Source organism: Idiotropiscis lumnitzeri, chromosome 15 (genome assembly GCF_059441095.1).
Source record: "Idiotropiscis lumnitzeri isolate Australia: NSW breed Sydney's pygmy pipehorse chromosome 15, RoL_Ilum_1.0, whole genome shotgun sequence".
Taxonomy (NCBI): Eukaryota; Metazoa; Chordata; class Actinopteri; order Syngnathiformes; family Syngnathidae; genus Idiotropiscis; species Idiotropiscis lumnitzeri.
This window is the reverse complement of record NC_142405.1, coordinates 829,801-853,685: the sequence shown is the minus strand read 5'-3', so window position 1 is coordinate 853,685 and position 23,885 is coordinate 829,801. Positions and strand designations below refer to the sequence as shown.

Below are 23,885 nucleotides of genomic sequence, written 5' to 3'. Positions count from 1 at the left end.
CTTCACGTGCAGCCGGCAAGCAAACCTAGTGACCCTTAAAGTGACATTTTTAAGATAAACTCGACATCTGGCCTACTTCCACATCCTCACGTGCTCAGTTGTTAGCCGACTGTTGCTAGGCAACCAAACAGAACAGGTGTCACACTCGTGGCTACTTATTTTTACTTAAAGTTAGCAGTCAGTTAAATGTACATTATTTAAGAAAAAAAAAAAAGGCCCAATTTCTCTTTCCAAGTTCCTCAAATCTCCAGCGAACATACAAAAATAAAGACAAACCAGGACATTATAAAGCTGCACATTTTGTACCAGATACAATAATAATAATAAAATACACAACAATGCTACATTAAGTGGTTAGAAATACAAAGAAGGGTGATGGGGGAGAAAAAAAAGGATAATGATTTTTCTTTTTAAAACATCTTAGAATATACAATGTTATTTTTCGCAACTAGCCAAGAGTTTTTAGTTGTAGAAAGTGCATTCTATGCAGCAAAGAAATCATCATCATTTCGTCATCTTAGCAAAAACATGAAAATAAAAGAATGTACTGCGGATAAAAAAAGCTTGGATGGCCAAGCCGAAAGATGCTTTGCTTTTTCTTTTTTCCCCCACTGTTCTCCTCCTTTCCTCGACTTACAAGAGAGTAGAAAAAAAAAACTCCACGTCAACCAATTTCGCTGGCAGCCTGGATCGCGGCTTGTTCCACAATACAATCGCAGCTTCCCTGCGCCTTGCCCACGCAGCGCTAAAGTGCAGAGAAAACACGCAAAAAGAAAAGAGGGAGGGGGGGAGGCATCAGATAAGACAAAGAGCCCAATTGCAACGGGATGATGAGATGATAATGAAGTGGAACTAAGAGCCGCACAAACACAAACTGCAGGTCCAATCAATCAGACGGGAGGGGGGAAGCGGGGGGGGCTACGTAAACAACTGCGCTTTACCACTGCAGGCTGAATACTGTCGAAAGACGGTCACAGTCAATTGAATGCGACTGTCGCGCCAAATGCAAGCTTATCGGCATAAAACAAACTTGTTCCAAAATAAAGAGGACTGCGCAAAAAGATGTTTTTCCAGCCACATTTCAAATGTTGCTGTGCCACAAAAACACAAGCAATTGACACGAAACTAAATTTAGCCTTTCTATTTTGGGAGGCCCACGATCAAGAAACGAGTTGCCTCTCCGACTGCATCATGGCGGCATCGCTCTTCGGTTCGTCAACCAGGAAGGAGCTCGACAACTAACAAATAATTTCGCCCGATGGATCTTTTCATCCATTTGCGCAGCACTTGACGTCGGATAACAGTCAAAAAGGAAACGACATTCGCACCATCGGCTGATACCTTTTGCGACCAACGTAATCGCTCGCGCGACTCGAAGGTGCCGGCCATTTTGTCCAATGCGGGGAGGCCAAAAAAAGAGAAGCAAAAACATGACGCGTCCTTCTGCGTAGGCAACATTCAACGGGCTTAAGACGGGCCCGTGCGGTACCAAGGTCCAAAGCGACCTTCCAAAAGCGAAACGCCAAAGCAAACCGAGCGACTCGTGTGTGTATCGAACATGTTAAATGAGCTTTAAGATGGCGACCCGTATTATTGGCAGCAGCGTGGCAGAAATGGAGAACAAGAAGGAGGGTTTGGATCCTGATTGGCGGGCGGCCCCTCACAGTGGGAGGATGCGACGAGAGAGAAGGTAGCACTGATCCGTTCACGTCCAGCAAAAACCTGAGTCAAATCCTGCTCACGACGGCGGTGGGGGGCAGGGGGATTCATTTTCAAATAAAAATATTGAAGCCAAAGTTAAGAAATTGCGTCTACTGGAATGGAAAGCACCATTAAACCACAATGAATCTCGTTACATCAGATCCAACAGCATCATTTGAAGTCTAAAAATAAAAAAAACAAAACTCTGTCCCTCTCTCGCTCACACTGGAGTCCATGGCACCGCGTTCTTGCACGACTGGGAGAACCAGCGACAACATTCATAGACTATTTTGGACCTCCTGGAAAAAGTCGGCTCGCAATCCACTTGAGAAAACTTTTAAAGTGTGAGTCGCTCATCTGAAATAGGAGGTCCGATTCAGTCTTCGTCGTTCAAGCACACGTTAAATGCGAGCACCCACAAATCAATTGCTTTGTGACGAGCTACTGACAAGGTCCAAGATCTTCAAAAAAGATTCCAGGAAATGCTTTTGAACAATACTTGATCGTTAAGCAACGTTTCCACCAAACAGTCCACTTTTGTTTTTTTTTTAGGCTTCACACGGCCGGTGCACCGAAACTGCCCACAATTTAAAAAAAAATAACCTTTTCACCTTGGAAGGGCAAGTTCTCATCGTGTAACAGTATGTATTCGGAAAAAAAATGTTTTTTTTTTTTACAGAACAGAATTTTGAGTACGGTACAGAGGCCAACTGGTCAAGGTTGGACAAGTGTAACTGCTTTGTGCTGTTGCCGCACATGTGCTCTGCAAACAAACACAGAACAGCTCAGCCTCTGGCCGTAGCAACCGAGAACAAACACCAGAATCTTCAGTGTTCATGAGATACTTTTCTGCATGGGGAACGACACCCTCTGTGTTGCCCACAGCACACCGGGGTCAGCCACGGTGGGGTGACACATCGGATCCCCCCCACCATCCCTTTTTTTCCCCCAAGTGTAATCTTATAACGAAACATCCTCTTTTGGCCGCGTTGTTCCACTGACAATTTTCAGATGAAAATGGCTGATGACCGAATTTTCGGTGCATCCCAAACTGGTACCCCAACAAAGGGGTGCTGGCAAAGTGGCAGTGCAGGATATTTTAGGAATTTTTACAATGGATTAAAAAAATATCAAATAAATTGCATTAAGACTTGCTCAGTGAAAACGTAGCTTAACTTGGCGCCAAATGGTTGGTGTAAACGAAGGACTGGGTTTGGCCGGAAAAAAAAGTGACCCAGGAGTTTACATCCTCTATCCGAGAAGTTGTTGATGGTACCGGTGGCTGAGGCAGTGGCCGCACGTTGTCACGAGTCAGTGATGCTGAGACGCTCCGGGACCTTTTTCCGCAGGAGCCAAGTGGTGCATGTAAGTGGCGTCTTCATGCCCACAGTGGTTGAGAGGCTCGCTCTTAAAAAGGGCCGGGGGCGGGGGCAGGTGCGAGACCGGGGGCGGGGGCAGGTGGTGGTGGTGATGGTGGTGGGCGTGGTGGGGGACGTTTGCAAGGTGCTGTTGGGAGTGGTGGAGCGAAGACGCCGTGTGGAGTTGCACGTGGGTGAAGGCGTGTCCCAAAGGGCCTCGCGGGGGTAAGGCCGCCCCGGGCGGGCTGACGGTCGAGGCGGCGACCGCCGGCGGGGCGGCTGCGGAAGGCCCGGGACCCGAAGACGACGAAGACGAGGAGGTGGAGAAAGTGCTGGCGAAGATGCCGACCGGTACGGGCGGGCCGCCGGGTTGCAGCACCAAGGGGCTGGTGACCCGGAAGCACTTCTCCTTGTGCGCCTTGAGCATGTTGGAGAAACGGAAGCGTTGGCCGCACACCTCGCAAGGGTATGGCTTCTCGCCCGTGTGCGTGCGGCGGTGGCGCTTCATGTTGGGCCGACTGGTGAAGCTCTTGCCGCAAATCTCGCAAATGAACGGCTTCTCTCCTGCGCACAGAAGAAAAGAATTATTTTGCTGAGGGAGCGTTCAATGCAATCAAAATGGGGATAGAGGTGCAACGATTAAACGATTGTATGAATTGATTCATCGTTTTGAGGACTTGTTTACTTTTGGGAAGACGCATTTCACGAAACATATTTGCCCTTAAATGATACATTGAAAACTTACGTAGCCCAAAACGTACAACGACCGACCGACATTGGTTTATTTCAAAACTCATGACTATAATATAATCCCGACGGCTGCCTGCACGAAATCTACGCGTTTTGCTTCACATTTTCTTGGTGAAAAGACCACAAAATGACCATACACTGCCGATACGACCCATGTCATACCAATAAAAAAATATGAAATGATTTCCGAAATTCTCCAACAAAATTTGCCATCGTTCTGCGTTTGCGCAACCCTAATTGCGACTCTCCACATTTGCATAAATACAGCTTCTATTTTCCTATCAAACATCACGTCTTGTTCCCCGCTCGTCATTTTCTCAAATGCTAATAAGGCTCCATCTCCGTCGGAGGCTCTGCGCCGCTGAGCCGCCCACTCGGCAGGAAGCGATTACAATTGACACTTTGAGGAGACGTGAAAATGAACAGTCGCAGCAGCCACTCTCATTAACCTCCTCCGCGCGGGTATTCTATGCGCTCGCTGGCGCCCACGCGGCCGTCCCACCGCCGGCTGCTCAAGGGCTCTCCGAAACGCCTTCATCTGCCGTGTCGCCGGCAAAGCAGCTTGAACATGAGAGAGGTGACAGCCATCTTGTGTAAGCGGTACATTATAGCGCTTGGCAGGTGCAGCTCGGTGTTCTAATGTGGCGATTCTCAAAGTGTGGTTAGCGCAAACGCCAAGCGGAAAACAAATTCCCTAAATGAAACGTTCAAATTATGTTGCAGAGGCTTGCAATAAAGAGAAACACGTTTGAGAACTAAATTCTCCGTCTTGTTTTTTGATGACTGCTTAAGCCTTCTATGCTCGTGTATTTTCAAAATGGTCACGATGGTGGCACTTGTAGAAGTTCTGCACGTTCAATATTTTTTGGAGGTGGCACTTGACGTAAAAAGTTGGCCTGTTCTAAAGGGTGCAGCCGTGCCTGGGTGTGTCTTCCCCCACAGCAAGGACAGGAAAGGAATTGTGTAATTACACATCACAAATAGAAGCAGTGTGGTATGCCGGAAAAAAGGCTGGCACCACAAAAGCTTGGTTTTGGAAAATGGCGAGGCAGCAAGCGGAGAAAATCAGAGGGATGCAATCGGCAGCATGTGCGCAGCTAGTCATTACACACGCGCGCCGCTTCTTCAAGTTATGCGGCCCCTCTCATTACAAGAAATGGGCGACGTCTCACCAAACATGCATTTGAACAATGTCCTTCCCTTAGACAGCACAAGCCACGTTTTTACAAAGCGGTCCAGGTCGTGTTGCCATGGGACAGCTTGGAACGCTAAATCTTCATCAAGGAAGTGCGAAACACTCAAAGGTGGTCATTCATTCAACAACAAAGTGGGAAGCTACATGAAAAAGAATAATAATGTAAATGTTTTAAAGGCTGGATTTATGACCACGTGGCCACGCTGCACTTCAGTGCGCAAGGTGGCGAGCGAACTTCCTGTTGGCATTTGAGGTGTCGTGACAACATGGGAAACGTGTTCAAACTCAAACGTTAACGCGGAACAATGGAAGATTTGAGGAAACGTGGCTACAAATAACAAAAGTGAAAAAGTGACCTTGTTTGTTGACCAATCAATAGACGGTCCACTGACCTTCAACTGCGCTTGCTCCACCAACGATGCGCGTTTATAGCACAATTATATTTTCTTCGTAAAAGCTGGGCTGAACAAATCAAATGGCTGAGCAGCGGAAACTGGAATTTTGGAAATGCAATTGGCAGAGTAAAACCTCAGACCATAAACATCAAGTAAAGCAGATTTCCGGAGCAGAGAAAAGAAGTTGGCGGAAAATACGAAAAGCAGACGCCAGGAACTAACTTTAGTTGAGGGAAGGCTTTTGACATTGGGAAATTTGTGAATTTGCTTCGTGGCTCAAAAGCCGATCACGTGATCGGTTGCTCACCTGTATGTGTTTTCATGTGCTCGTCAAAATACTGCTTCATGTTGAAGTCTTTACCGCACCACTGGCACATGAACTGCTTGTGTCCGATGTGGATGCTCATGTGAGAGCGGAGCTGGTACTTGTACTGGAAGCGCTCGTCGCAGTTCTGCCCGTTCAAACAAGACAAACGTACATCGAGGTCATTCAAATTGCTCAAAGTCAACAAGACGTAGATTCCGTTTGCACAGTGAGACAGCTCCGTGGCAGCACCTGGCCAGAACCGAGCCGGCGAGCTCCACGTTGCTATAATAAGCCAGTAATAACACGCTAGAGGGGCAGGGTGACGTCTGCCGTTTAATTAGAGCGACTCCACCCGTGCAGGCATGGCGTCCGTCTAAACGGCCTCGGGTGGAGGACAACGCTCCATCTGTCCACTTGAATTCATAAAGACTGAGAATAAATGTTTAGGAAAGCCCACAAAAGTCTCGGCTTGTTTTTAGACGGCCTCTTCATATTAACAAAAGTACTGGGACATAAAAAAAAAATAACCCTGTTCAGAAAATGCAAAAGATTGGTTTCTAAATATATTAAACTTGTTTGAAGATGACTGAGGACTCTGGAACACCCAATTGTGAATAATCAGTGTTAAACTCTTTTCCACCATTTTATTTTGGGCTAAAATGAGAAAAATAGTTCGGCCACAAAAACAACCTCACTGAAGGCGGCTAACATGCATTCCAACATCGTTGCTTGCTCTTCATGCTAAACTTTTGTGACCCAATTTTTTTTTTCTGACCGATTGGTGGGTGAGGAGCGCATCTGCTGCCAAGTGTCACACTCGCATGATGCAACAAAGGTACACGCTTCCATCAGAACAAAGCAATAAATAATAATAAGAGTGCAATTGTGTCGTTTGGTGTGGAAGTGAAACAAAGTTTGGAGTGGTCTGGCGACGTCTTACCTCGCAGCGGAAGGGCTTCTCTCCCGAGTGCTGCAACGAGTGCACCTTGAGGGACATGCTGCGCTTGAAAGACTTGCCGCAGGTTTCGCAGGTGAACGGCATGTCTTTGGTGTGAGCTGCGCGTGTTGAACAGGGAAGACGTACCGTTTGAGAGCGAAAGGAAGCCCAATCACACACACAACGCAACATCAAATTCAAATTGAACTGGTCCCAACAAATCAGCGCAGCGAGACACCTGTTCAAGCTTTGACAAAAGCTTCGCACTAAACAGAATGAGTGACGTTCAAGTTTCTTTTTGGTCATAAATCAAAAAAAGGGTCAGAAATCTCCACACCCTTTTTTCCCTATTCACAATCCAGCTCATTTAGTTCATATTCGCTGGTGGTTAACTCCATTATACGCTGTGCGACACGTTAGTATGTTTGAAAATGAACATCTACGACTCACGTTCAATAGTGGGCGCATCATTTTTTGGAAACGTTTTCTGAAGCATTGCCTGTAGTCTTTTAAGATTTTAGGACAGGAATGCTTTGACTCCTTGACCACAGTCGTAACTCAAAACTTTCTGCATTGATTGAAACAAATGGAAATGGCTTCAATGCATTCCTATTGATGACATGGACGCTCTCACCATCACAATGTATCTGAAAAGTATTTGAATTCCATTAGGGTGGTGCTTAAAGTCAAACAATTGGACAGAATTTGAAATGAATTTAAAATCCATTATGGTTGTCTTCAGGGCTAGAAAATTGTAATTGTGTCAATGTCCCAATATTTATGGACCTGACTGCATAACAGCGCAACATAGATGATAGTAGTCGTGTGCCAGGCCATGGAACTTCCACAATACGCGTCGGCATTAAACTAAATACATGCATTAAATATCATGCTGCTCTGTCAAAATATGCAAGGTTGCGGTCAGCTGCCTTTTAAGGAAACAGTGTAGTGTTAACTTAAAACTTGAACAGGTGGAAATGCTTAAGCCAAGTATGAGCGTAGCAAAAACCATGACGCCTTTGAGTGTCACCTGGACTGTTGCATTTCACTCACCAACCATGTGCTTGCGGACGTGGGCCATGGTGTAGAACTTTTTCTCACAGATCTCGCACGAGAACTTCTTCTCGGCGTAGCCGTGCACAATCTTGATGTGCTCATGCAGCGACCACAGCTTCTTGAAGGATTTGTTACAGGAGACGCACTGCAAGTCAGACATGAAAAATCATAATTGAAATGGGCAATGACGAGCATTAGCAATACTTGCAACGACTGTGAACGGGCTTGTATTTTGTGAGCTGCGTATTTCCTTAAACTTGAGCTCCCTCTGCTGGCAGACAACGAATCCAACAACACAAACCAGCTTGGCTACCAAGACACACTACTGACAAATACATTTAACCATAAATAAACCCAGCTGATACAGAGCATAAAAAAGCTTATCCATGGGAACACAGATCAGAGACACAAATCTGAATGAACCTTTTTAATGTAGATTTAAAGTCTACCAGCCTAATCCAATTTGAGGAGTAATTTTCAGTGAATTACCACCATTTCCTTCAACTGACTTCATTATCGTTCATTTGGATTGTATTTCTGTTATTTGGAGCAAGCCTGTCGCAAACAGCGAAACCGGCGTCCTCTCACCTGGATGTTCTTCTCGCAGTCCGTCTGCTGGTGCAAGGCCAGCTCGCTCTCCAGGACAAACTTCTTGCCGCACTTGTCACAGATCTGCATCCGCCTGTGCGTCACGTTCATGTGCTTCTCCAGGTACCAGCGTGTGTTGAACACGCGAGGGCACTTTTCGCACGCCAACATCTCCTTCTCCCCCTCGGCCTTGCCGCTTGGCACCACAGCGCCCCCTGATGACGGTGGGGCAGCGCGCCGCCGGCTTTTTGCCGTCTCGGCGTGCTTCCGTCGCCCCCTGGTGGTCATCCCGGATGATGATGAGTTTAGAGCCGTCCTGAGGCTCTTCCTCTGCGGCTGTCCGGAAGCGTCACTCGCACCTCTGCCGGCCCTCTTTGACCTCGTCCTTCGACTTTCAATCTCCTCGTCATCGTCCTCATCGAGGCTCTCGTCTTCACCCTCTTCGCCATCGTCGTCATCCTCGCTGCAACCTCTCTCCAAATCGTCTCCGGCCGCGCCGCCTTTGTTGTCGCCCTTGGATACGTGGAGGGTCTGATTGTTGAGGTTCACCTCCACGATGATCTGCTCGCGCTTAAAACCCTCCTCCACTCCGTCCTCCTCTTCGTCGTCGTCGTCGTCGGTCTCCTCGGAGGTGGCCTCCTCCGCCTGCGTGCGTATGTCTTGTCCCGCTGCGCCCTCACGGAAGAATTGCGGAGCGGAGTCGGCCGCCGCCGTCTTGGTCGCCATTTTGTTGTCAACCAGGACCGAGTAGGGCTCGCCACCCGCCTCCCTCTTGTAGAGCTTGCCCGTCAGGTCCACCTCCGGGTTGGGGGGGTGATAGTAGGACTGCGACACCTGCGGCCTGCGGGCCTCCTCCTGTGACATCCCGCCCAGGCACGGGACAGAGACCTCCTCCTTGCGACTTTGGCAGGATTTCATGAAATTATGACGCTGAAGTGACTCCACAGGAGGGGTAAGGTTCACTAAACCCCCACCTTCCCTCGACAGGAAGGAGGGGATGAGGTGCACGAGACAGTCAACCGGACTCAAACAAAGCGTTCATGTCGTCCAAGGCGGGAAACTACATCGGAAAGGCATATAACCCGTCACGAGTGCGCCTCCATGACCTTTAAAAGAACAGCCAACCAAGTTGAACTTCACTTCCTGTGAAGGGCGGAGCAGGTATGGAAGAAGAAAGGAACACTTCACGTTTTTCTGCCATCCGGGGCCATGAACAGAGCATCACCTACGAGAAGCAGAAAAACACACTTGTTAGAATAAGATTTAGAGGTTATTATACATTTGCCATGACGCAGCTTAATTTCAATACATGGTGCGCATGACATGTTGCAAATTAGTGGAGTGGACTATGCTTGAGTGTTTACAGTCAGAGTGGAGGTACAGGAGGACATCTCTACTGCAGAGAGGTGTCTGCAATTGGCAGGGCGGTGGCACTTCTTCAGAAGTGAGGATGAAGTAAACAACATCGTGAGGAGCCCTGATAAGTTGGCATCCAAGTCTGAAGCAAGCAACATCGTGCTGGGTCCTGATAAAAGATGTTGACGTCAAAGTCAGCTGCGACCCATGGCGGCACGCCAATGATAAACCGGACTAAACCAGCTTTTGAGAAGACGAACTGTACCACCCTTGAATGTAACCTGATTTCTCGAAGTGTAATCTGATTCCTCGATGTTATAAAAGGGAATGTGTGAAAAACATCGAGGAACAGAAGGGAGATGAAGTTGCCAAATAAACTTGATTAGCCTCTCTGTATCCACTTGAGCTGAGTGCCTCTCTTCTTTCAGCTATGAACCCTATATGTCAAATTGGCGAACCTGACAACACTGATGAGTTGGGAGGCGTAAAAAGAAAAAGAAAAAAGCTTTCTTTCGCTGTCATGATACAAAAAAGGTCGACTGTGAAACGCCAGCGATGCTCATGAAAGTCACAACCGCATTTGCGCTGTTGTGAGTACAAGCGCAAACCACAAGTCCTCGCAAACCAATAGGTGCGCACTCAATTACATACGATAAATGTTTGACATGCTGTCCAAGTTGAGTGAAGTCAAAAGACCATCAGTGCTCAAGAATATTTTCTAAACCATTTGACAATTAGAGACGCAGACCAATTTTTTTGGGGCAAATTTCTGGTTTGCGATAAAGAGCAGATTTTGGCCAATTTCAAATATAATACGCAAGTAGAAGACCACATCTACTGATGTATCAAAACGTCTTTTACAGTGGCTCTCTCATTTTCACACATGTGATAGTTATAAAATTGGGAAGCATATGCACCATGACACACCTTTGAAAATGAAATTAGATTCATTCACCTTTAAATATTAACAGCGGTTCATTTATTTTACACTTGGGACTGCCAGATTAATCAACACTTTACAATATTAACAGTGGTTATCTTATTTATTTTTTGCACACGTTGAAATGAATATACCAGTTTGATTGTCCATGACAACCAAATGAATAAAACTAAATTTCAAATAAAAAAAATAACCAAAACACTAATATCCCAAAGAATTTTCTCCCCATTTGAACACAAACGTTCACACGTTACCCGATTTATTTCTCATTTTCAACAGGGCAACGCTCAAAGCATAAAAAGTCTTCAAGGATGACATCCAAACGCGCGCATGTCACCGGCTGACTGCGAGTTGACCTCACACAACCTCACGAGCTCGCTCTCCATTAAGAGTGTGCAGCAGGGCGGGTTGCGCGCAAGAGAAGCGCCCGCAGGAATAAACAACAACACGTGTCTGTTCTTGCAGAAATTTTTTTTTTTCTACCGTCGCAAATATCTTAAGCCGTGCCTGCTTTAATAAACAACTTTTATAACGGAGACAACAATCAGCAAGTGCAAACAAACCATGAGAAACAAGGGTTATTGGTTACCTCAACTAAAAGCCAGTTTGGAATATCAGATGTAAACTGAGTTAAGAGGCACGTCTCCCGCAATCAAGCCAAAATAGCCGACCGAACCACGTGATGGAGCATAAAATCGCACGACGGGCAGTCAAAAAGTAAAGGGCCCTGTTCAATTTAGCCGACTTAGAGTTCATATTTTTTTACCAAAATTTCAACAGTGGGTAGTTAAATGTTAACATTTTGTGGCAGTCATTTTGGAAATGACGTCATCATCGGATTTGATTGAGCAATTCATTGTTACACCTCTGAAGAGTTTTCACTTGAGAAAAATAAATGCACAATATTGTCTCCTTTCAGTCTCTCTCTTTTTCTGTTTGTACACGTCTGACAATCAATAATCCCTTCAAAAGCACAAACGAGAATCTCCTTGTATGCAGTATGCCGAGACGACCTGATAATGGGAGCGTAACGATCACACGGGAAAAGTGAGCTCGGTTGTGATGGAGCGACTCGGCCGTCCGTATTTGACACAAAGCCGACTAGATTATCCCGAGTGTGGATGGCGGAGAAACACAAACTGCATCACGCGAGCGGCTTATAATATCGCATTTCGCCCGTCACAAATTAACCTGATTAAAAGCCCAAACAAATGGGCGGCGTGTGGTTACGCAACACCCGTATTGAGCAAAAATGCCTCCACTGCTTCGTATTATCGTCGATGAGTCATTTGAGAGTTTCACTCAGCATGAAAAAATGCACTTTGATGTGGCAAAATTCAGACTTTGCAATATCTATTCCATGTTATAGAGAAAAATCTTCTCAGGTCTGAAGTGTATGAAAAAAAAAAGACCTGCTAATCTTAACTGATCTGGTTAGCAAGCCGCTTAGTAATTCTCAGCAAAATCAAAGTGCTATCATCGACTTCAATTGGGCCTCAAGAGACACGAACAAGAAACCAAAAACTGGTTTCAAATGGGGTAGGCCGCAACGTGACTCACACAAACACCGGATAGAATGTTGAGTGTGGCTTTGACATGACAGGATGGTAGCTTCACCCGGCAAACTCACTGCGCAGCATTACGAGCAACAACATAAAATGGGGCAAGCGTTCACAAGTGCGGAGCTGACAGGGACCTGGGAAGCACTCAAGCTCGCTGGCGTTCAGACTTTAATGAGCTTTTCGCCGCTTGCAGGGAAGGAACCGTGCGACGGTTCACATTCCACACTCTTGGCAAACTAAGGCCTTAACCCGCTCACTGTGTGCGCCGCTGCAGGGGGTCCCCCACGCTTCGCGAGGTATTTGACCCCTCAGGACCCCAAATCATCTCCTTCGGGAAAAACGAATCTTAGAATTAAATCATAATGCACGTATACTAAAGAACTTTTTTTTTTTGTTGCCCAATTTGGTTTTACAAGACTAAAGCGAGAATAATTAGCCATCATTTTCTGAGAATGAATGCATGATATTCGGAGAAAACAGACAGAATTGTATGAAAAAAAAGACTTGCATATCCCAGTAACAAAAACAAGACTTTATAGACAAGTGGAAAAATCAACAGACGAAGGAGGTCGTTTCACTTCGCTGCAACGACGACTCAACAACAACAACAAAATTCTCATACTGCTGAAGGAATGTTTTAGCAGTTTTGAAAAAGTGACTAAGACAGTGGCATACCTCGAAACTGCTAAATGGCGCATGCCAACACCTAATTTCCGCATATCGTTATGCCATTTTACACGGAACATTACATCATTTTTCCTGTAGCATTAGGCATTTTTAACATGGCATTACACGTTTTAATTATATCACTATGACTTTCTTTTCCCGTAAGGTGACTAGTTTGTGCCGTTTTTTTTTTTATTGTCTACCCATAATGATAAAATTTTCCCCATACCATTACAACTTTTCTGCATGCCATGACAATGTTTAACTCAGAATATTCTGACTTTTTGTGAAAGTTTGTACTAGTTTTGTCTTTCCAGCTTGTGAAAACTAATACTTGCTCAAAAATCTGACAAAGTATTAAATGTCATCATTGACAAGCTGTGAAAGAAAAGCTCGTTTGTATTTGTCAGCATTGCAATAATTAAGTGTTCAGTAAAATCTGGACTGGGCCCTGCTTGCTTTTGCCATTTTGGGGACAAAATGGTGAACCGTCATTCCACACATTTTTTGCAATTATGGCTGCAGTTAGGTGGTGTTTTTCGATTTCCTCAGGTTGTATGTTGACAACGCCAGTCAATGGTTAACCACGTCCAAACCGGGAGGCGAGCAAAGGGTTAAAATAAGAGAACCGCAGAAAACGGCACCAAGAAAGCACAGGCCCCGGTTAACTTGGGCTACTTAGCATGCTAAGCTACTCCCTCCAATCATAGGTATTAACCTGTACACACATGACAAGCTAATTTAGCTACGTTAGCTAAAAGGTGCAGGTCTAATATTCCACTTCAATTCCATTACCGGTAAAAATATTTCACAAAATAAAACCAATGTTTAATGGCGTGTTCTCAAAATAAGTCAGACGAGACTTTCACTTTTGTTTTTTTCACGAGTCCAAATCCGCCCAACGCAATGCTAGTTAGCATAGAGCTAACAGTAACGTCAAATATTTGAGCAGCGGCAATTCAACAACGTCGACACGGAGCGTCAACGAGGGAAAAAGTGTGTCAGCTTTTGGGGAAATCCTAAATTAAAACAAACACGTACACACAAAGGACACTTTTGTTTTATGTTACAAGTCGAGAGTCCACAACAGGAAGGTTACGTATAAAATGTCAAATAATAACAATCCGAGGTGCTGTATTGACACCCTGGGTCGACGCTGTCACAAAGTCGGCCGCTCACTGGAGCTAGTCACCGCAGCTTCCCCACCAAGCTACCGGTGAGCAATGAGCGCATCCTCCGGCGTGTCATGCAGATAAGCGAGCCGGGAAGAAGTTGCAGTCCGGTTGGCTAACTGGCTAGCTGGATGGTTGACTGACTTGTTGGATGTTTGCTTGGCAGGCTTACCTCGGCGACCTTCTCCCGGAGCCCATGCAGGCAGGGTAGCTCACGATCCGGGGCTCATGTGCTTCTTCAACCACTGGTGGAAGGAGGGTGTGGGGTGAAGAAGAACCCGCTGTCCTGAGATGAACCGTGACGCGGGGCCGTTGGAGACGGGTGCCCACCGGCGACCTGAGCCGCCCCGCTGGCGCTACGTGGCCCAGCCGAGCTGAGCTGTTCGCTTGTCGCTCTGACGTCGGCGTCCCGCTATCATCAGAGTCAGGCAGGCCAGACCGCCTTCGCCTCGTCGCCGTCTGGAGGACAGGCGCGCGGCTGTCTGCGCTGGGGACGCGCGCGCAGCCACCAGAGGTCCGTGATGGATGGATGAATTCATTAAGGAATGAATAGATGAAATGACGACAATCCATCATCTACCTGACTGCCCAATGCGCTAGAGGTTATTGAAGTGGTCCCGCAAATTATTATTTTAATATTGTTGTCCAAAAGGGAATGGTAAATTCTATCACACCAGCCAAATGATAAATTAAAACTAAAATTCACTCACTCTATTGAAGGTTTCTCCTGAGAGATTTTAGTCTGGACAATTCATTTAAAGTGTATTAGACAAGGTATTCTATGTAAATTATTTCTTAAATTTCTTCCAAATTCATAATAAAGTTGGTTGGATTTTGACTGATCTCGTCTACTTCTAATTATACAGGATTATAAATATGGGATTTTTTTAATTTCATAAAAATTGGAATACATAACTAGGGTGTAACCAATTATCAGCACAGGCAAAATGAATGTACTTTTTGGCTTCTATGTCCGTCAATAGCAGTGAATGAGTTAAAATGAAATGATTACAGAAATATTTTAGAGAATAAAAACATTCAGGTTTTGTTTCTTTCCACAACTAGTCACCCTAAAAAATAAACTTCCTTAGTATTGCACAAAACAGCCCCCTCTTGTGGCAAAACATATAATGACGAGCAATGGAAATTTTCTGGACATGAGTCACGTGACTACAGGGCGGTAGAAAGTCATGTTTTATTGTTCTTGAGGAATATGGTACTTTATACGTTTTTACACCCACACGCTAAAGACATGAGTAGCTGTAAAGGCGAGTCCTAAACAATTCTCTCACATGGTCGACTGAATATCGTTTACACAGATACGGACATCATCACTGGGGCAGCTGAAGCAACGTGCCCTGCCCGGACGGCAGGTACGTGACATTCCGCGCGCGAGACAGCTGGAAGGCGACTTCCTCGGCTGCCTCCAGTTTGCGCAGCTCCACCAGGCCGTCACCGGCCTCCATGAGGGAATTGGCAATGAGGAGGGCCGCCTGCGAGTCGCCCTCAGCTGAGATGATGGCAGCCTGTTTTAATTGTTCCGCCTGGAAAAAAAAAAAAAACATTTGATGGATGGTTCAATCTACGCATCTTCATCCCACCAACGAGCAAATAGTGAGAGGAAGTACCTTCTCCACAACAAATCGAGCCCTCTCGGCCTCCTGCTGGGCCACCTGCTTCATCTCCACAGCCTCTGTGAACTCCTTGCCAAATGTCAAGTGTGTCTGTAAGAATACAAATCCACTGTTAAATACCCATCCTCACGCAAAGCAAGGACTACAGCAAGTGGTGGGCATGTTTATTGACTTAGAGGAGCGTCTCCGAACCATGTTTAGCTGCGCTAGCTGGCGCACAGCAGGTTGCTTAGCACCTAGCATTCCCCCGCTAGTTATAATTCATCCCTAAAAAGTTTCCCCACCAAAGTCATCCAAGCATGCCTTTAAAGCCCTCACTTTGTGCACTGGGAACAAACACGGACCTACCGTGAACTGTTCCCAAAAAGTCGACAGCTACCCAAAAATTGATAAGACCAGCAAACTTAAGTTCCACTCTAATCTGTGGTTGCTTAATCATGATGGATGAGGTAGTGCCAATTTCTTCCTACCAATGAAACGTCATCCAAGATGAGGCCGAAGGTGGAGGCTCTTTCTGTGAGGTCCTCGCTGACCTGGCGAGAGACCAGCTCCCTCTGCGTGATGAGCTCGCCGGCATCAAAACGAGCCTTAAAAAGACCAAACCATTATGTGTCAGTTTTGCAAAACAAATATTCCCAAACTGGCCCCAATAAGTCAAATTAAAATGACGTACCACTACAGCCTTCAGCACCTCTGTGGTGATGGAAGGTAAAACTCTTTCGTCGTAGTCCTCGCCAATGCTAGTGTAGATGCGAGGGAGCTGAGTGCTCACCGGCCGGAAGAGGATTCGTAATGTGATGTTGACATTCTGCAGATCTGTGGGAGAGAAGTATCACATACTAACCTACAGAGGAAGGTGAAGGCTACAGCACATCAATGCATTGTTACTTTCAGGGTAAGGCTAGCGACATACAGTACCTTTGCTTCCTGTGATGACGGGCACGTTTCGGGGACGGGAGCGACAATCAAAAATGATGGGCTTCTGCACCCACGGAATGATGAAGTGAGTGCCCTCGCTGACGACTGAATCCTGCACGCCCCGGAACCTATCAAAAATCACCGCCTGGTACCCGGCATCAACTGACACGGGAAGACGAATAGAAGGAGTTAACGGACAGAAAGAAAATTGTGATTTTGGAAAAACATCCCTCAAAGTCAACTTTATGTGTGATGTTAACAGCTCTGTCTGTCTGTGTAGTAAGCACAATGTTTCCATGTTTCAGAATCGTGCCACAACCATGCAGTCGCTATCCAAGCATATTAAAAAAGGGACTGGTTGCACAGTATACAGATACTAAAGTCATAGCGTGTAGCTAAAAACATAACTGCAAACTGTTTTCAGTCATGTCTGCCAGTTGTCATCAAAATATGGGGAGTTATAATTTATTTGGGTTCCATTAGAATAGAATAGAAATCCCTTTATTGTCATTGTACTCAAGTGTGCAACGAGATTAGAGAGATTGCATGGCAATTAAGAAAAAACATACTGATAACAGCGTTTACCGGCGAGAGAGGTCTTGAGAAGCTGAAATCATGACATTATTTTTATTTAATAATAAAAAAGCACCTAGAGTTCCTCACCATTGAAAAGGGCAGAGTTCACAACACTCCCACCTATGGCCAGCGCCAGCCCCAATTTACCAATAGACTCGAATAGCTTGGCCATTGTGGAAATCTAAATGGACTGCAAAAGGAAAGAAGACAAGTTGATTTTCAAAGCATGTTTATTCATTCCGAGGCCACGGATTGTTGACTTTAGCGTCAACCTGGCTAGCGATTACTTTACTTATTAGCTAGCTAGTAACACAGCTAGTGGGGGACCAAATACGAGAACAAAAACGTTTTAAGTGACACAAAATATGCATCGCTTACACTCGAAATAGAAAAACAAAATAACCTCAAGTGAAGCAATTCGTAACCAGCACGGGCAGGAACAGAACGCTTATTTCTTGCTAATGGGCTACCGAGGAAGTTGGCCTACTTTACCCGGAAAGATGGAATATTAATTACACACAACACATTGAAACATTCTGAAGTCAGTAAACAATCACTTATCGTTGTAGCAAATCTAATGAAGCATGTGTCATAACTCACCTGCGTTTTGCTCAAGCGTCTATGACCTCCACCGGACACGACGTGCAGCACATGAAATAGCCGGTTGAGTGCGCATGCGCGTCGGCTGAAGTAACATGGCATCCGATTGGCTAGGGTTCTTCTTCTACGTTTTTAACCTATCTATTCCTCTCCCGACGTGTTCCGGTTTTTGATGTAGTGTAAAACAGCTTCTGCTGTACGATGTTAAAAGTATCAATTTGCTTTTGCCGGTAAGTAAGGTCGAGGGTGTAAAGTAACTGCGACAATTTTTCGTAAATTTATGATATATTTCTAAAATTGTATATATATATATATATATATATATATATATATATGTGACATTTCTCGCACTGGCTCCCTTTACGGTTAATAAAAAGCACTTTTCAATGACTTCTGGTTCATTTTGTTTTCGTCTTTAAATTATTTTAGTAATTTTTTTCACGAAACTAAAACAATGAAGAGTTTTTTGTTTTGGAGCAAACAAACGAAATTTTCGAAGCTTAACTTTTCTACGCGTCAGAACAGGCTTTGCTAGGCTAAACGAATGCACTCGATCGCCCCCTATCGCGGACAAGCCAAATCACAGTTTCACTTTAGTACGCTTGGCACGAGTGTTCGGCGGGCTCTAAAAACGGATTAATATAACCCACCGCAAAGTCTCTGTAAGGTAACAGATACACACTTGAAGGTAAAACGTAGCTTTTATTTATTGGGCAGTTAGTTAGACTTAAAACGCCGTTTTGGGATTAGGTGATGAGACGTGTTTTGTCTCACTTCCTGCATTGGACAGCATCTATAACCATGCACGTTTTTTCGCAAATGGAGCAAATAGTACAAGAAAGTTGTAGTAGCTTTTTTAACAACTAGAAGGTGTGTTTTGTGTGCCACTGCCAAATGCCTGTCATAAAAGTCGCAATGGCCACAACATTAGGTACACCTGCAATATAACATAAAATACAAATGCTGTTTGAAAAGTGTCAATCAATGTTATGTCCAGTCTGAATTTATTCATTTTTCAAAATGTTATCAGTTTGGCTCTACTCTTGCACTACATCATACAGATTGCTGTTACCACTCTCACTGTTATGTTATTCCTTATTTTGATAGGCAACACCATCACGGGCAATTGCAAATAAATAAAATTCGATTCTATTGTTGTGAGTGCTTGTGTGGTCTGTCAGCAGATGGCAGAGGCGAGCAGGACTGTGCGAGTGAGTGGCCTGCCCGCAGATGTTGAAGGAGAGCGGCTGATCGATAAATTAACCGTCTACTTCCTGCGATCCAGAAACGGCGGAGGGGAAATAGAGTCTGTTACAGTTGATCAGACAAAACCCAACTGTGCCCTGATCCGGTTTGAAGACAGTGGAGGTCAGTGTGAGATTCGGTGCAGACCTCCACCAAGATCGCACAGGTCTTAACATGTTTATCTTCTGGATCTGCGGTCTAAGGGGCGCGTAGACTGTAAAAGCAAAAAAAAAAAAAAAAAAGTTTATCTAATAAATGTTTGGTTGGTGGCGGTAGTAATGTTGAGGGCAATTCACCTCAACACTGTCTCTTACAAAAAAGTGCACCATGAAGTTAAAAAGTAATAATTCAAGAAGAGTGATGTTGGATTTTACATGGCAAAAGTCATGAAAATTTGATTTATAAATACAAAAAGGTGAAATATTTAAATCACATATTGTGACATAATAAAACCTTGTATTTTACTGAAAATAGAGTTGCGGGAAACACAATTCTACAATAATAAAGTCTGAAATGTTGATTTAAAAACTTATTAGTTTCTAAGAAAACAGCAGAAGAAGTCATAGAACTACAATAAATGCAATGGTGAAAGAACTTAATAGGGATGTATTGTGGAACATATTATTCTTAAGACAGCTGAAAAACTGTTTAAGATTATGAAAAAAAAAGCAAAGTCTCCTTAAAGTCACACTCACATTGACAAATTTCTTAGTGGCCCAGAAAGTGATTCAACTCGGCCATCACACTCTCAGAGTGGACGGGAAGGAGTACGTTCTGTCTGTCAGCGAACATCGCCAAAGTCTGGATCCTAACAAGGTTTGTGGAAATCCATCATTCACTATTCACCATCCGCAGCAGAATAATTTATCGTTCTCGTACGTTTGCTCAAGTATATTTTGCTCAAATGTGTTCGGAACTGGATGAAAATCTCAGAGGCGTTGTCTTGAATAATCCTTGGAAATAGCCAAAAGGCCCACGAATGAGTGTTCAAGGCAAAACGGATGTCTCCTTTTTGCCTTTTCGGGCGTGACGTTGTTTTGTGAGTCTACTCATGATAGACATGCATATCATATTTCGTGTTGCTAATTGAATGTAACGCAGGGTTTGAATAAAAAAAAAAATCCCATGACAGTTACTAAGAGGTGACAAAGAGAAAAAGTATTTCAGGAAGACCTAAATGTGTGTTTTTCCGCATCTCTCCAAGGTCATCATAAGTCTAACGGCGACTGTGGACTACAGTCAGATTCCCGAGGGTAGAAGTGCTTTGACTCGTCTTCTCGGGAACCGCCCTGATATTGAGACGAGCTGCGACTCGACAAAGAAGTTGTGCCGACTGCGTGGTGCCTACACCGAAGTACAGTCGGTATTGGCGCAGCTGCTTGGCCCCCATCCTGACGAGCCGCAATCGCGGGAGCTTTTGGGCTCAGGCCGACCTTCCGTGAGTCGTTCAGAGTTTCCGGTCAAGACCCCCTTTGAGAGAGTGGATGAAAGAGTTTCTACTGGTGGTTTTTCCACCCCAGACGAGGACCACTCTCTGATGGTGGATGCAGACGTGTTCCGGTATCTGCAGAAACGCTACTTTCATGAATACCAGCGCCTGCAGAGTCAGCACGGCGTTGAAGTGGTGGACGTGACCAATCAGGGGATCACTACTTTGTTTTTGCAAGTCATAACTAGCGAGGGCGGCCAGGAGCGAGAGCGCATAGAGCGCGCGAGGACGGCGATAAGTGAGCTTTACCAGGAGAGCGAGAGGAGGATCTGTCAGGCTGAACTACGCAAGAGTGACCTGGACCCCAGAGGGGACCTGCAGCAAGCGATGGAGACGCTACATGTCCGATTTCCCAAACTTGTTCTCAATGAAGAGGACAGCTGTGTTTTCCTCATCGGCGACCGCAGCGAAGTGTCCGAGGCCAAACAATTTCTGCTCCAGGAACATCGCGCGGTGGTAAGAGAAAACGTCACCAGTCTCCTCGGAAGTCCGACTTCGCCCCAAACCGCTGCCGAGGAGCGCGACATGCTTGCCAGGTCTCAGTTCGGCTCAAGAACTCCTGATGTTGGGAAGGATCAAGTTCGGCAACCAGAAGGTGGCAAAATTTATCATCTGGCTGCTCGATTTAAAGAGTCTGGCCCACCGCTACGGACTCCTGCAGGTGACTTCTCCATACGGGGAACCTCGAATCCCAGTCGGAATTCCACTCATGAGTTGCTATCAGAAGCAGCGGGAGACCCAAGTCGAGTTTTGCGCTCATTAATGAGGAGTAAAACCTCCTCAGACATTCCTGTGAAGACCGAAAGATCCTTGAGGAGTATGACTCCGATGCAACCGCCGGGAAAAGTCCACACGGGACCCATAGCAAAGAGAACAAACAGTTTTTCAGGAACAACTCAGCAGCGACTTGGGAAGACTGAAGATAATTCCTCTGCATCTCCGCCCAGGGCCAGGACCTCTAGCCTGAGTGACCAAAGACGGAGGGACCCGCATGAAGTCTACCATGCCGAGGTTTTAGTGTCCTCCATTCTGTGGCTTCATATTAAAGAGGTCTACAGCAGCCAAGTGGAAGCCCTGACATGCGACCTGCAGCTTCATGAGGGAGAATCGCAGGGCAGGATCCAGTCGGTCATCGGCATCAGTGGCTCCGAGCAGTCGGCCGTCACGGCGTGCCAGCTTGCTTTACAAGGACTGGCCGACACCGTCTGCGCGGATATCTGCGTGCATGAGCTTCGCCTGTCCGAGCTCGGCGTCAGCGACGTGGAAGATGAAACCTTGCAGGCCTGCTGCTCAGAAGTTCGGCGCCGCTTCACACAGATTACCGTCCGGGTGATGAGGAATAGTTTGTGTCTGATTGGTCCTAAACGCTTGTGCTATCAGGTGGCCACCTCACTGCGGGAGGTCTTTTCTGGAGACGGTACCCAAACGGACAAGCAGAAAGACCGCACCAGCCCTTCAACAGGGAGACGATTAAACGAGGCCGCTCCTCGAATGCCCTCTGAGACTCAAGTAGATTCTGCAATTCAGGAAAGGCTCGCAAACCATAAGGAGAACCATCCTAAGACTGAACTTGTCAACGGAGCAAACAGTCAAGTGGCAACCACGAGAGGCTCCGTCATCGAGGAGAAATTGGGAAAGGCAAACGTTTTGGAAAGACACAAAACATCAGTCCACGGCAATAAGGCAACCTCGGCAAATGTGAACGACGTCTGGTCAGCGACAGCCCAAAATGACAAAGCCACACAGTCTGACCGGAAGGAACCCCGGCCTGGCGGCATGTGCGTGTGCGGGGAGGCCGGCGCCTCCATGAACAGGACCGAGTGCGGCGAGGTGATGTGCACCAAGTGCCTGGATGCCGTTCACGTCCATTGTCGGGTGTGCCACAGCGGACCGACACCGGCGGGCATCCGGGGCACGATGAACCACTGCAAACTCAACTTCAGCCTGCCTGGTCACAACAAGCACGCCACCATCAAGGCTCCTACAAAACTCTAGAATCTAGAGTTTTGTAGGAGCCTTTATTCACAGACGCATTTACAGAAATGACTCGTTTACATTTTTACAACCATTTATATGAGTGATGTTGCTTTATAATACTGTTTCTTCGAAACACATGACAAGGTTGTCGAGTAAACATTTACTGGATTTGATCATTAACTAGTTTCCCTTTTGTTCCACTTGTGACACTTCAACATTCTCCTGCTCTCTTTCACAAGCGCTGCAGTTACTTATTCACTTGACCAGCACATTTCTGTTGTGCTTTTATCATATTAAACTTAAAACAGGAATGTTTCAAATAATAAGTGACAGACATGACGGGAGTCAAAGTCAACAAACGTTATTTTGGTTGGCTGCCAAAAATCAGTCACTTGGTCACGTGACTTTCACTGTCGGAAATGTTTAAAGCACTTTGGAAAAACATCTACATGACCAAAGTAGGTGTAAAAATAGATGTTCTTAGTCGAAACAATTTTTTTTTTTTTACATTAAAAAACATTTAAAACCGGTCTGAAGAGAAACATGTTCAAAACAGAAGCTTGTCAATTTTAGAAACCTTGAGAAGGGACCACAGATGGGGGAATCCCCCTTCCAGGATGACCAGGCTGCAATGGATGCCAACTGGGCAACATTTGACACATACAACGATGCTATGCAGGAGAGAAAAGGAGGAGCTGGAAGATTAGGAGAAGCGGAGCAGATAAAGAGGGAAGTGGAAGACGAGGAGGTCACGTCGTCACTGGCAGCTCACAGGAGGACGACGATCAGGTGCGTGAGAAACATGCAAGAAGGAATGTGAGGAGCAGCATGAGGATGAAGACTCTGCAAAAATGAAGATGAAGACTCACACGCACGACGAGCATCCGGCAGGACGGACGCAGTGTGGCGCAAACCAGACAAAGGAAAAAAAGAAAAGAAAAGATGGTGGCGAGGAGGAAGCGCAGAGCAAGCGTTACCTCGCACAGCGGGCCCAAGACGTGCCAAGCCTGACGGCGGAAAGGAGACGCGGCGAGGAGAAGAGGAGCCCGTTAAAACAAAGACGAAAGCAGAAGCGCAGCAAAAGACACGAGACATTTCTTGCAAAGCCTCAAGGAAGCAATTATTTTATTGCAGAAACTACTTCAGTGTTGGCAAATTCCAATGTTGAGGTCACAAAAGACATTTCAAAGAAGAAAGAAAAAAGTGCTGGCGTCCAACGTGGGCGGCGCCTCCTCCAATTTTCGTCCAGCAACGCCGAGAACATCGTTTCACCCCCACACTGATATAAAAGGTACCCAGCCGTATGGGTCTCTTTCCAAATTTGGTGCCACAAAAACACATTTTTTTCCCCAAAATTCCCCATTCATTTCGATTGGGACATTCAACATTTCACATTTAAATGCTTCCAGTTTGAAATTTAAGACATTCAGGTCATTCATTTCGCATTCCTGTAATTCCTTTCA

General features: G+C 45.7%; 3 protein-coding genes and 1 long non-coding RNA gene across 4 annotated transcripts; 2 read left to right on the top strand and 2 right to left on the bottom strand.

The window, feature by feature from the left end:
- Window positions 1–145: 145 nt before the first annotated feature.
- Window positions 146–14,537, bottom strand: znf652 (zinc finger protein 652). The gene is made up of 6 exons (XM_088316221.1): window positions 14,156–14,537; window positions 8,288–9,512; window positions 7,697–7,844; window positions 6,647–6,762; window positions 5,707–5,851; window positions 146–3,623 (listed from the first exon to the last, which is right to left on the bottom strand). The coding sequence occupies exons 2-6, from the start codon at window positions 9,203–9,205 to the stop codon at window positions 3,013–3,015; spliced, it is 1,938 nt and encodes a 645-aa protein (XP_088172347.1). The 5' UTR covers window positions 9,206–9,512; window positions 14,156–14,537; the 3' UTR covers window positions 146–3,012.
- LOC148322025 (uncharacterized) lies at window positions 13,508–14,865 on the top strand. The gene is made up of 2 exons (XR_015846594.1): window positions 13,508–14,027; window positions 14,150–14,865. It is a non-coding gene; the product is annotated as an uncharacterized LOC148322025 (long non-coding RNA).
- Window positions 14,866–15,161: 296 nt separating this feature from the next.
- phb1 (prohibitin 1) lies at window positions 15,162–17,866 on the bottom strand. Its single transcript, XM_088316223.1, has 7 exons — window positions 17,712–17,866; window positions 17,199–17,301; window positions 16,536–16,697; window positions 16,291–16,433; window positions 16,088–16,204; window positions 15,612–15,707; window positions 15,162–15,527 (listed from the first exon to the last, which is right to left on the bottom strand). Exons 2-7 carry the CDS (start codon window positions 17,281–17,283, stop codon window positions 15,315–15,317), a joined length of 816 nt encoding a protein of 271 aa, XP_088172349.1. The 5' UTR covers window positions 17,284–17,301; window positions 17,712–17,866; the 3' UTR covers window positions 15,162–15,314.
- Window positions 17,867–18,252: 386 nt separating this feature from the next.
- On the top strand, window positions 18,253–22,440 carry LOC148322023 (uncharacterized). The gene is made up of 4 exons (XM_088317198.1): window positions 18,253–18,399; window positions 18,896–19,079; window positions 19,669–19,772; window positions 20,161–22,440. Exons 2-4 carry the CDS (start codon window positions 18,896–18,898, stop codon window positions 22,438–22,440), a joined length of 2,568 nt encoding a protein of 855 aa, XP_088173324.1. The 5' UTR covers window positions 18,253–18,399.
- The last annotated feature ends 1,445 nt before the right edge of the window (window positions 22,441–23,885 follow it).